The 13,896-nt window shown below is 39.5% G+C and overlaps 1 protein-coding gene across 1 annotated transcript; it reads left to right on the top strand.

Moving 5' to 3' along the window:
• The first annotated feature begins 6 nt into the window (after positions 1 to 6).
• On the top strand, positions 7 to 11,727 carry MGARP (mitochondria-localized glutamic acid-rich protein). The gene is made up of 4 exons (XM_010830284.1): positions 7 to 147; positions 3,942 to 4,045; positions 9,368 to 9,461; positions 10,877 to 11,727. The coding sequence occupies exons 1-4, from the start codon at positions 66 to 68 to the stop codon at positions 11,317 to 11,319; spliced, it is 723 nt and encodes a 240-aa protein (XP_010828586.1). The 5' UTR covers positions 7 to 65; the 3' UTR covers positions 11,320 to 11,727.
• Positions 11,728 to 13,896: the final 2,169 nt, after the last annotated feature.

The raw sequence follows: 13,896 nt of genomic DNA, 5'->3' as shown, positions 1-13,896 counted from the left end.
GGGGCTCGCAGCCCCGCAGCCGGCTTAGGGCTAGAGAGGCTGCTTCGCTGCTAGCAGCTGGCGCGATGTACCTCCGCCGGGCGGTCTCCAAGACCCTGGCGCTCCCACTGAGGGCGCCCGCAGGCCCCGCGCCGCTCCGGAAAGACGGTGAGTCCCAGGTGACGACCGGGGATCCTCTCCCGGCGTCCAAGCCTGAGGACAGGTGCCTCGCGCACAGATTGCGCGGGCGCCCCCAGTACCCGTCTGCCCTTGATGGGTCAAATCCATCCCCGGGCAGCAGAAGCCTGAGGTTGATGCGGGAGAGAGAGGGGAGAATGGCCGGGAAATTATTGGAGATCTTGGAAGTAGGGAACCTTTCCAGCGCGGGCTTCTGAATCCGGACTAGATTTCCTGAGTTCGAATCTTGATCTTGGGCAAGTGATTTAACTTCAGTTTTCTCAAATGGTAAATGGACAACAATTGTTGTGAGTTTTAATGAATTATTATGTAGTTAGAAGCGCTTAGAAAACTGCCTGGCTAACGTAGGCATAGCTTCCCACTGGTATCGATATAGGACCAAGGCGTTCTCCATCTTTACGAGGAAGCAGAGGTATGGTGGGCAGATGGTCACAAATCTGCGGGCCAGGCGGGTTGCGGGAGGCAGTGTCGGTCCAGTAGAAATTGGGTAAGTGCTCTTGAGAAATAAACTCCAGATTTGGCCAGGATTCGGCCCGCGCGGGCCGTGGCATCCCCGCTGAGGAAGCGGCTTCGTCGCACCTTCTGGCTGTTCGACTGCGGCGCCCCTGGACCTGTCACCAGTAGATTTTCTAAAACATGGGGAAAGGGACATATTTCCTAGAAGTGAAGTGGCAGTGAGAGTTGGAAGCTTATTAAAGAAAAATTGACACGTACGAAAGCGCCTAGCATAGGGCCTGGGACATCGCAGATGCTTAAGTGTGAGCTCTGAAAGCATCTTTCCCGGGCAGCCGGCGACCCTGGGCCCAGGTCCTCGCTGCCGGAGAACTTCTGCCCCGGCCGGCTCGTTCCTAGTCCCCATCCATCTCCCCTGTCGTTTCTGTCCCTGATTGGGGCTCCGGCTCTTAGACAACCTCATGGAAAATTCTTAGTTCTCCCTTCACTTTGCCTCTCTCCTAAGGCTTTAGCATTATTCGTGCGTTGGAGTCGGGGAGAGGGGAAAGAGAAAGACTCCGGCGGAAAATTCCGTGGCCCATTTCCACACACCCTCCCCTCACTTTGATTAAGCCTGTGGTGGTGGTTAGTGATAGTGGGAGGGAAGCAAGGTCTGCCTAACTAGCATTATTTTTCCTCTTAAAATGCTCCTGGGAAGAAATTGCCTCCATTAACAGAAATAAGGAGACTTCGTTTTCCTTGATCTTTATGCCGAGTAATATAGAGCAGGTTTTTCGCTGGTGAAATAAGAGGAAACCATTCATTTGAAATTTCTGAAGATAACATGAGCCCCCTGACCGTGGCCTTTCGCGTTATCTCACACGGACAAGCATATATATCTTTTTTTTTTGGTAGCTACACATATTTCAGATAATTACTTGGGGCAAAAGAAAAGCAATTTAAAAATTCTAAATAGGTTAGCAATACTGGTTGTAGCAGTACTACAAAAAAAGACCAGTACTTTATCTCATTTTCACCTACTTTTTTTATTTATTTCAGTATTTTCAGAACTGTTATTGACTGAAAATTTGGCTTTGGTCGTGAGCATTAACCTTTTATTGGTTCTTTCAACTTTGATGAAAAATGTAGTTGATTCAGTTTATTGAAGGATAAAATTTTTACTGTGCCTCATCAAATTTTGTTCTCTGGTTTTTGCTTTAAAAAATGTAAAATTTTAATGAGTAAATAAAGTAGGTTTATAGTAAATCACTGGAAAAACTCAGAAAGGCAAAATAGAAGTCGCTGATAAATCCTATCACTAAGTGAATACCACTGTTAATTTGTATTTTAGTATATACAGTGTTCCACACCTTTTTTTCTCCCTGCATTTTTTTCTTTTGTACATTGCTTCCACAAATCTGGAATAGTCCTATAAAGATTACTTTGCTGTAACTTTTCACTTAATATATTGTAAATATTTTCTCATATCATCTTCTGCAAAAAATAAAATATTTATGTTTCACATTATGAATATGCTAAAATTTATCTAATCCTTGCTGAATATTTATTTCCAATTTTACTGCTCACTTGAATATCTTTGTCATAATTGTATTTGTATTTGTCTTTACTTAAACGTTTGTAATTTTCTCTATTTCTCCCTATTAAAAAAACCTTTATGATATTTATGCCTGGTTGCTGACTATGAAAGCTACATATTCCCTATTTAATAAAAGATGTATTTTTAAACTAACAAAAGCTCCACTATATGTCAAAGACATAACTTCTTACCATAGCCTCTCTGGGCACATTTGTGGAAAAAAATGGTTTTTTCTAAGCAATGATCATTTATATCCAAACTAAGAACATATATACAAAATCTTTCCAGTTCTGCTACTACAGAGATTTGTAGTTTGTGAAGATGTCTTAAGATTTGCTTTCTGCAAATCAGAGCTTCTTCCTGGTCCCCACACCCTTATTCTCTGTGTCAGGTCACATCAAAATACTTTGCATTTTCCTCATCACTCAGGTCTCATGCTTTTGCACACGCTCTGCCTTCTGCCTCCAGCGCCATTTTCCCTCCCCTTATTTATCTGACAAACTCCTCCTTTCCCTCAAAGCTAGGTCATGTCTCTTCAACTGTGACAGTTACATTGAGCCGGCTAGCTGAGTTCTTTCACTGCATTTTTCACTGCATTTTCATGCTGTTGTTGCTTCGGCTTTCATATTTCATCTATTACATCACTTGTCATACTGCATTGCAGTTATTTGCCTACAATTTCTTGTCTCTACATCTTTTCCTTCTCTTTTGAGGCTAGGGACCTCGTGTGTTGTGCTTACAGTCATATGTTTGTGAAGATTATTTAATTAATTTATTTATTTTTGGTTGTGCCTCAAGGCATGTGGGATCCTAGTTCCCCAACCAGGGACTGAACCCACACTTTATGCGTTGCAAGTGCAGAGTCCTAACCACTGGACTGCCAGAGAGGTCCCTTCAGTTACACTCTTAATGCTTCTAACAAACACATAATAACTGTCCAACTGTGTTTGTCAAATAAGTAATAAATGTCTCTACTTTTTTATCTCTAAAATAGAGAATTTGGGCTTTCAGCTTCTTCTAGCTTTGAGTTTATTATAAAAAATTTCAATTCCACAGCATACGGTATATACAAATTCTAGCACTACACAGTTAATATGTTTAAGTAGAGTAATATAGTACCTTATCTATTTCTATTAGTTTGTACAAAATTGCCCTTCTATTTTAGATATGAACTTATTGGCAACATTTGTCTTTAAAAAGTTTATATCTGCCCACCTTTAAAGGTTTTATATTAGAAGAATTAAAAGTTTCTTTCTATGTCTACATTTGTGTTATAGATTTATAGAAACATGTTGTATTTCAACATAAATTTTTATTTAACACAAAAATTTTAAGCACAAATTATTTAATTCATTTTAAAAAATAACCTTTTCCATTGAATGCTGTGGTATAGTATATATAATAAATGGATTTCTTTTGCTAACCTGTATTTCATTTGACTGTTAAAATTGTTTAGTGCTTTTGTCATTTCTCCTTACTCACGCCTGCATTCCTCCTAAGAAAAGCATGATGCTGAGCATCAAGACGACAGGTTTCATAAGTAATTATCAAATCAGATTGAGAAAAATGTCAAGTGGAATTATTGCCCTGCCTTGTAATACTGTATTCCTTTAAGCTAAAATCAGTTGATGTTAATATAGTCTATGCTCACTGAGGGAAAAAAATTTTTTTATGTAATCATTTAAAATAGTTTTGCCCATGGTGGAGCTAACTGTGTTTAAACTTGTTTTCTTAGCATCTCTTCGCTGGATATCATCTAACAAATTCCCTGGATCATCTGGATCAAATATGATCTATTATCTGGTTGTAGGTGTCACAGTCAGTGCTGGTGGATATTATGTAAGTGATTAAATAACCTTGGTGTTCAAGAATTCATATATTTTACAACCTGTGGTAAAACTCAAAACAATGTCAACATCAGGACCTAGGAGTGATTGAATATACAAGATTATGAAAAAGGAATTTGAGTATAAAATGTTTAATACCACAAAGTATGGATGACTTCCAGTAAAAAACAATGTTATTATAAATACTAGTAGTACTAATGGCTGACATTTGAGACCATATTTCAGACTCATGACTCATTTAATAATTACAACAATTCTTTAAGGTAAGTACTATTAATAACATTCACCAAGAACTGTTTTGAGAGAGAAACTTTTAAAAAAATTAATAGACTTTACTTTAAAGACGAGTTTAAGGTTTACAGAAAAATAAGCAGGAAGTGCAGAGAATTCCCGTATTCCCCCCTTAACCCTCTGACCCCCTTTTCCTTATCAACAACCTCCTGTTAGTGAGCTACTGTTTCTTGCAACTGATGAGTCAATACTGATACATTGTTATTAACTAAAGTCTGCAATTTATATTGGAGAAGGAAATGGCAACCCACTCCAGTGTTCTTGCCTGGAGAATCCCAGGGACAGGGGAGCCCTGGTGGGCTGCCACCTATGGGGTCGCACAGAGTCGGACACGACTGAAGTGACTTAGCAGCAATTTATGTGAGAGTGCACTCTTAGTGTTGCACATTATATGGATTTTGACAAAGATGTAATGACATGTATTCACCATAACGCCTTCCCTGGTGGCTCAGCGGTAAAGAATCTGCTTGCAATGCAGAAGTCTCAGGAGAGGCAGACTCGATCCCTGGGTCGGGAAGATGCCCTGGAGCAGAGCATGGCAACCCACCCCAGTATTCTTGCCTGGAGAATCCCCATGGACAGAGGAGCCTGGTGGGCTACAGTCCATGGGGTCACAAAGAGTCGGACACGACTGAAGCAACTTAGCATGCACACATGCACATTCACCATTTCAGTAGCATACAGTCACCCTGCCCTAAAAATCCTCTGTGCTCCCAGTAGTCATTCTTCCTTCTTTCCCCACAATCTTTTTATTGTCTCCATAGTTTTTATTAGCTTTATATTTTTTTGTTAAAAATAATATTTATCCATATTTAAAAAAAAATTCAAAATACCCACATATATAACATCAAAAGAATGTTTTCCTGCCTGGTTTCCCTTATTCATTTCCTGCCCATAATCACTATAAAACAGTGCTTTTAATAGTACGATTTTGAAGCTAAAAAAAAGAAACTGAAACAGGGAATTTCCTAGCAGTCCAGTGGTTAGGACTCAGCACTTTCAGAGTTGTGGGCACAGTTCAATCCTTGGTCAGGGAACTAAGATCCCGAAAACTGTGCAGTATGGCCAAAATAATAATAATAATTCTATTAAATTGAATCATTCCTCATTTTGTCATAAACTTTCTAAATTGAAATCAAATCTTTATTATGAATAAAAGTAGAATAAGTATTATTCTTCAGAAACCATAAGACTACACAAATCACATTTTGGTTTGACACTACAGAAATATACATAAAGGGATTTTTAGTCTTAATTACAAGCAGTTTGTAGGACTATGAAGACAATGAATCCAAAACGCATATTCTAATCTTCAGGAATTTGAAAGCCTCAAGAATCTAGTAAAGTTCAAAGATGTCATTTTTATTATTGTCGTCCTCTAATCGGCTTTCACTCTTACGTAGATTCCTTTGCTTTTACCATCTTTCCACTGCTTAATATTGAATTCACTGCCCACGGCTACTCTAGTCAGATATATCTAGGCCACTGGATAAAACAGATTAAACTAGGTCATGTGATTATGTGGGAAGCTGGAAGACTGAATTTCATCTGGACATCGCCACATCCCTAATTATGCGTACTAGTGCCAGACATAAACCTCTCCAGTCCGCTAAATCTTTCTTCACAAAAGCAGGAGTAAACTGGACGGTTAGAAACTGGCTACTCATGAGAACTCTTTCTGAGCTTGTTTTCTGACCGTGGGAGTGGAAATTGGACAAGGCGATGACCTCTAAGTCCCTTTCCACCTCTAAGATTATATAGTTTTAATTTTGAATGATGGAAGCCTTAATTCCCAAGAATCTTAGGCTACTTTCAGGAGGAAATACAGAATGTGAGGCACTCCAAGAACATGTATTCTTATAATATTATTCTATTATACTAGAATAATATTATTCTAATATAGAATAATAAATTCTGTATTAGATTTAATCCAAATTGAATCTACAGATGTTCTGTAGCCAAGAACACTTTTTCATTTCCAAGTAAAATCTTCTACTATGAGAGCCTCTTAAAATCTGAGAAAGGCCCAGGTCACTTCAATTTTTTGAGAGTCTAGCTATATTTTTAAAAAATTATTTATTTACTTCTGGCCACCCAAGTGGCATACGGAATCTTAGTTCCTCAACCAGAGATGGAATCTGCACTCCCTGCATTGGAAGTCAGCATCTTAGCTACTGGGCCACCAGGGAAGTCCAAGGTCTGGGTATCTTGAAAAACGAAATGCCAGACTGGGTTTTAAAAGCTGTGGTAGATTTTAAATGCTCACATTTAATAAATGTATAATGTCATTTGGAAATTATTTCCAAAGTCTAACTCTGAGACTCTCTCTTTTAATCGATCTTTCTTCTTTTTTTTTTTTTTTTTTCTTTTTTATTTAAAAAATAAAAATAAAAGAAATAAAAAGAAGTATAAATAAAGCCCTGGGGATCAAATCTATCCCAGTTTTTCAGGATACAGTTCAAAGGAGTGAGGCTGGAATTGTTAGCTCCCATCTTGTCCTGAAGGATCCCGGACGAGCCCCCAAGATGAAAGGTTGTTGTTGAATCATGCGAATACACCGGGATTCTTGGCCCCCGGAGGAGAAGAATTCAATCCGGGGCCAGAGACGAGGCTTGATCGCTCAGAGCTTTTGTGTAGTAAAGTTTTATTAAAGTATAAAGGAGATAGAGAAAGCTTCTGACATAGGCATCAGAAGGGGGCAGAAAGAGTACCCCTCGATCTTTCTTCTGCTCTGCTTGATTATGTTAGATTTTTAAAAGCTAGATGAAAAAATAAATAAATAAAAAGCTAGATGCTCTCGGTTACACATGAGTGTGAGCTATTCTTACATCTCTTTGATTCTACTTTGACAACTCAATTGTGTTTCAGCCCCTTGAACAATGAGACTAACGTCCTTGGGATGTTGCTGCTGAGATGGCCATTTCAGGCCGTGAACTTGGACACGGGTTCAGCTTTACAATACTGAGAACTGACTCAGCAGACTAGTCCTGTAAGCCGTCAGGATCTCCCACCCCACTGGGAAAATACTCCTTGCTTTTATACAAAAATGTTGACTCTCTTTCTGGCTGATCATGTTTGCTCTGTGTATTTCAAAGCCAGATGGTTCATATCAGAATTCACCAAACCCTAAGGGTTGCTTAAGGGCCACTTTTGCATCATTTTCACCATGAGCTTATACATTTTCCATTTTCATAGTCTAATTTTAACATGCCAAGAATGGTTTGTAACTTGCATAGGAAAACTTCTAATGAGATTAATGATTATGATTATTAGAAATTTAGAAAATGCTACATATAAATTTGTTTTTTTTGTTTAGTTGCTCAGACTGTTTTCCAACCCTCCAGGCTCCCCCCGTTCATGGGATTTTCCAGGGAAGAATACTGAAGTGGCTTGCCATTTCCTTTTCCAGACAATCTTCCCAATCCAGGAATCAAACCCATGTCTCCTGCACTGCAGGCGGATTCTTTACCACTGAGCCACCTGGGAAGCTCCACATATAAATATACAATTTTTAAAATTTATCATCCTACCACTAAAAGAGAAATCTCTACTAACATTTTTTAAGCTGAGATAATACAAACAATATTATCTAACTAGTGAGAGTTTCATTTTTAAAATATCATTCTCTAATATGAATACAGGCCAGAGATTACTGCTTGAATTGGAAATGAAAAGATGCCTGTACAGTGTATCTAAGGTTAAGATAGCTTTATTCCCAATTCTGTTTTGCAAGTAACCTACGGCAGGTCATAGTTCTGCTTTTAATGACTAACCCTAGAAATCTTCACTGGGGTCTACAAGTCTGTCATTTTAGAAGATTTTTTGAAAACTCCTTATTGTGAGAGAATTGAGTTTCATATGCAGTTATAATAACTAATACCAAGACAGCTTATATACCTTTCACCTCATTTCCCCTGTGCCAACATCTCTCCTAACTATAATACAATATCACAGTCAGGAGACTGACACTGGTACGATCTGCAGACCTTATTCAGATTCCACCAGCTTTACATGCACTTGTGCATGTGTTTGCATGTGTGTGTGTGTGAACACTTAACTGCATGTATTTAGTGCTAAGCAATTTTATCACGTGTGTAGATTCATGTGTTTACCACCACAGTCAAGAGACAAAACTATTCTTTCATCACAAGGATCTCCAGTGTTGTCTTTTGTAATTGTGCTTCCTTCCCTTCTGCTCTCTTCTCCCTTCCTCCTACTTCCTGGCAACCACTAATCTAGCCTCTATTTCTATGTTTCTTATCGTTTCAAAAATGTTACCCACCCCTCAAATAACATTAAGTAGATGGAGTCTGAAGGTATGTAACCTTTTGAGACCGGCTTTTTTCACTCAGCATGATTTACCTGGAGATTCATCCGAATGGTTTCCTGTACCTATAGTTCACTCCTTTTATCTATAGTTCATCCCTTTTATGGCAAAGCAGTATCCCATGTCATGGGCACACCACAGCCTCTGTAACCAACCAGCCTGTGTAGGACTTCTGGACTGCTTCCAATTTTTTGGCTATTACAATTAAAGCTACCATGAATGTGTGTGTTCCGGTTTTTGTGTGCACATAAATTTCTGCTTCTCTGAGATGAATGCCAGGGGATATTTTTAAATGCCTATCAGAATATTTTTACTCTAGCATAATTTATTATTTTCTTCTTTGTCTTTATCTACTTTGTGTGTTTACAGTTACCTTTGACCTCTCTCAGAGCATTTCTTTCTTTTCTTTTTTAAATTTAATTTGGCTGTGAGGCACATGGATTGTTTGCTCCCCCAGCAGGGATAGAATGTACAGCCCCTGCATTGGAAGGGTGGAGCCTTAACCCACTGGACAACCTGGGAAATCCCTCTTTATTTTTAGAAAGCATTCTACTTAATGAAAAAGATTTCCAAAGGGGAAATAGAAGAATAGATAGTGTGTATTGGTTTTTCCTATTTGAACTGTAAATACCTTTAAACTTGGCATGGTGAACCTTCTTGCTCAAGAAATAAATTTAAGCACACATTCACTTTCAGACTTACAAGAGAGTCACATCAGGGAAGGCCAAACGCAGCGATCATGTAACAGATTTGAAAGAAAAAACCAAAGTGGAGTTACAACCACCTCAAGGTAAAGTGAATTCACTATTTTCCTTTTCCTTGAGGCACTGATTTTCATCATCATAGTCTAGTGATGAACACTATTTGATTTTGGCTTCTTTACTTAGTCCAGAATGGCTGTGGGTAGGAGTTCATTCAAAAAGGAAAAGTCCAACCAAAGCCTAAAGACATTTTGGATGAGTGCGCTTGGTAAATGAAAACACTGTACATTTAAACTGCTGACCAGCATCTTTGACTTCTTTGTGTGATGACATTACTTTTCCCCTACTCAGGCTTCCATTCATGCCTCTGAGCTTGACCTTTCATTTCTCTCATTATTTTTTTAAGTTATGAAACTCATTTTGTTTCAATTTTGGCTAAGACCATCTGTGTGCAGTGACATTAGTAGAGTCAGTCATCTCTACTGAGTCCCTCAGTTCAGATGATTGATAAAATGGCAATTAGTAAGAAGAGAAACTTCATATTTTCACCCTAATGTATACTTTTGCCTTAAAGTGCTTGCATTATATCATAGTTTCTTCCATTTCAGCTATCACGTCATTATTATCAAATACTATGATCACTGTTAAGGGAAAAGGAAAATACCTTCTTTGCACCAGTTTTAACCTTTTTGTCATGAGAACAAAAAGAGAATATCATTAATAAACATATTGAATATAATCATGAGATGGTTGACTATAATAATACTAAAATACAGCATTTCCATAGCATTTCCGTTTTCATATATATTATCTTAGTCAATCCTCCCAATAACTTTGTTAGGTAGATATTATTAATATACCCATTTTACAGGAGACAAAACTGAGGTTGAGGGAAGATTAATGACTCTTCAAAGTCATCAGTAAGTTGGTTATTTTCCCATGCTACCGCACATGACACATGGCCTGTTTATTTTCATGACCTGTGTTTGAATAAATAATACATGTAAATTATTATTTTTTAAAGTTCAAGAGTTCCAAAGGGTTTGCAAAATAGCAGATCCCCCATTTTTCCTCTCCAGAGGCAACCAGTAACACCAGTTTCTTTGTGTCCTCCTGGAGAGTCTTTACAAATATAACTGTTTAGGTTTATTTAATCTTACCCTTCTTTCGTCCTATCACAAATAGTACCATACGTGTACACTGCTCTTATCCACTTAACAGACTGCCTTGAAGACCATTTCGTATCAGTACTTATTGATTTGTCTCAGTTTTTAATTTTTATATATTTATTAAAAAATTTTGTTTTTTGGTGGCAAGGGCATAACACGCGGTACCTTACTTCCCTGACCAGGGATGGAACCCTCACCCTTGGTAGTAGGAAATACAGAGCCCTAACCTTTGGGCTGCCAGGGAATTCCCTGACTCAGCTTTTAAGATGACTGTAGAGTGTCCACTGTATTCCTGTGCTCTTTTAACACTTTTTTTAATGGACTAAATTTTAAAGGTGAAAAAGAGAACCTTGTGGGTGCTGAGGAAGCCAGTTTAGAAGCCCCTGAAGTATCTTCAACGGAAGCCTCTCCGGTGGTTACTGAAGATATTCCCGATGCTCCAGCTGTGGTCGTAAAAGAGGCTCCCCCCTGTCCAGATGACGCCGAGGCTGCTCCTGCGGAGACCGTGGGGGTCGGTGCAGAACCTAAGCCAGAGATGACAGACGCGGCGACAGTGGAGACAACAGAGGTCAGCACTGAGACGACCTCAGAGGTCACGAGCGCAGGTCCGGAGGAAGCTGCTGCCGTGGATAGTGCTGAAGGTACAACGGAGAACGAAAGCCCTGGTGAATGTGCTGAACTGGAAGAAAATTCTCCAGTTGAGTCAGAATCCTCTGCCGGGGAGGATTTACAGGAAGAAGCCTGTGCAGGTTCTGAAGCCGCCTCAGCCCAAGGCTAATCTCATGCTGATTGACACCTCAGCAAAAAAATGCCGTAGAGGGGCTGATAGGTGTTTTTGTAGTTTTAGTAACCTTAGAAAAAAAAAAAAAAAAAGCTTCTTTTCTGGAAAATGGTATTGTGCCTTGAGGATTTTTGTTTTTGTTATCTACTGATCGATTTCAGAATGGAGAGATTTGAGATTTTACATGTCTGAATAGTTTTCTGCTCTCTGGGATCAGAGTATGACATAGCAGAAAAGAGCTTAAAGAATTTCATCTGTGAATTTAAATTTTATGTGACAGAGATTGAGCTATCTTTACAACCTGCATTCACATTAATTTTGTTATAATTCTACCTTTCTTTAATGTATGTAAATCTAGGTTCTTGAGTTTTAATTTGAACTCTAAATAAATTTGGAAAATCTTTAGTGCTTCTATTATTATTCACTCACATCTATATGTATGAATAGTATATATTAACATGCACACATATAACATCACATGAACATTGCAGTGTTATCAAAGAAAACATAATCTATGGAAAACTCTGTGTACGGCAATACGTCTATCCTTTCTCCCATCTATGTTACATGGGGACTGTTCCGATATTTTCCATATCAGCTTAGTTCTCTTTGAGCAATGTTTATTGAGGACTTACACTTCGTGCTAGGGATCATTCATTCATTCCTATATTCAGCAAGTATTAACTGAGCACGTATAATTTACCAGGCACTGTTTAAGTGCTGAGATTTAAAAAAAAAAAGCAAAAATTCCTGCCCTTCCCAGCTCATGTTCTAGGGTATATATATTAATAAATACTCTGTGCTGTGCTTAGTCACTCAGTCATGCTCCTCTCTTTGTGACATCATGGATTGTAGCCCACCAGGCTCCTCTGTCCGTTGGGATTCTCTAGGGAAAAATACTGAAGTGGGTTTGCCATGCCCTCCTCCAGGGGATCTTCCCAGCCCAGGGATCAAGCCCAGGTCAACAGATAATAAATAGTAAGCAAGATAAATAAGAAAGCTCTAAACAGATATAAATAATAAATAAAATAAATATAGTCTGTTAGATACTGATAAGTATTTGGAAAAAAGTAATGAAAGTAAAGGAATCGTATGTGTTGGTTTAGGCAGGGGGGTTGTAGGTTTAGGAAGTGCAGCCAGAGAAGACCTTATTGAGAAGCTGTCTTGTGAGTAAAAACCTGAAGGATGTAGAAGGGACCTTGTCATGAGAACATGGGAGGGTAGAGAGCAGCAGAAAAATATTCCAGATAAGAAGACTGAAAGGATCTGAAGCATGAATGTGTTAAAGAATTTGAGGAATTGCACGGTGGCCAATGTGTGGCTGCTGCTGCTGCTAAGTCGCTTCAGTCGTGTCTGACTCTGTGCGACCCCAGAGACAGCAGCCCACCAGGCTTGCCCGTCCCTGGGGTTCTCCAGGCAAGAACACTGGAGTGGGTTGCCATGTCCTTCTCCAACGCATAAAAGTGAAAAGTGAAAAGTGAAAGTGAAGTCGCTCAGTCGTGTCCGACTCGTAGCGACCCCATGGACTGCAGCCTACCAGGCTCCTCCGTCCATGGGATTTTCCAGGCAAGAATACTGGAGTGGGGTGCCATTGCCTTCTCCGAATGTGTGGCTAAGGTGGAATAAAAAAGAGAGAGTAGTGAAGATGATTTCAGAGAGAAAGAATGATTATGCAGGGGTGGGCTAGATAACTCAGAATCTAGTACAGTTTTAGTACAGCTGCCCAAGTAAGGGGAAGTTGCAGTGGCTGCTGTTGACGCTCTGACTAGATCCCCTTAACTGGGCCAGTACATTCACTCCCTGCTGCTGTGAGTGTTACACACACCCTGCTCTAACCTCACCCCCAGTGGCTCACAGTGATGACTGACTACCGTGCTGGTACAAAAGGTGGTGCTGACACCGTGGGACAACTCAGAGCTCCCCAGGGGGTCAGGTTGAAGCTGGTTTCCAGCTGAGATTACATCATTGCTTGGCTATTTCTCCTGTTACATTTTGCTTGCCTTCCTCCTGTTCTCTGCTCCCTTAATAAATCACCTGCCTCCAAATTCCTATTTCAAGCTGTTGCCAGGAAATCCACCTAAGATAATTGTACTAAATGTCTTAGGAAGCAGACCCTAAGAATAGGGCTCTGGAATTGTATTACTCGCCAGCTAGATCACAATAAGGACCCCATCACTGGCTGTGGGTGGAGGACCGCTAGTCCCTGGCCCTCTGTAACAGTGTGGTTGCTAAGATGTTCACTTAAGGTCAAGTAGGGTAGACTGTAGGTGGAAGGTGGTATACTGGCTGGTTTAATCCCTTTGGAATTTGAGAGGTACCAAGAAATAATAACTAGGACTTGATCGTTGCAGAGCAACATTTCACTCTGAAGTACAGACTGTAGCTGGGATTTGTTTTGAATTTGCCTCAATGGCAATTCTGCATTAGATTTGTAAGTCTACAGTCTACGCACAATGAAGGGATGCTCTTTCACTCAACGTTCTGTAAAATGGAGCAGAAATACTACCCAGTACCACTCTTACAACCTCAAAATACACACAAAAATGCATTCTTCTCCACTGTTTTGGTTAGGAC

Source organism: Bison bison, unplaced genomic scaffold, assembly GCF_000754665.1.
Source record: "Bison bison bison isolate TAMUID 2011002044 unplaced genomic scaffold, Bison_UMD1.0 scf7180017864517, whole genome shotgun sequence".
Classification (NCBI taxonomy): Eukaryota; Metazoa; Chordata; class Mammalia; order Artiodactyla; family Bovidae; genus Bison; species Bison bison.
This window is presented reverse-complemented; position numbering and strand designations above follow the sequence as displayed.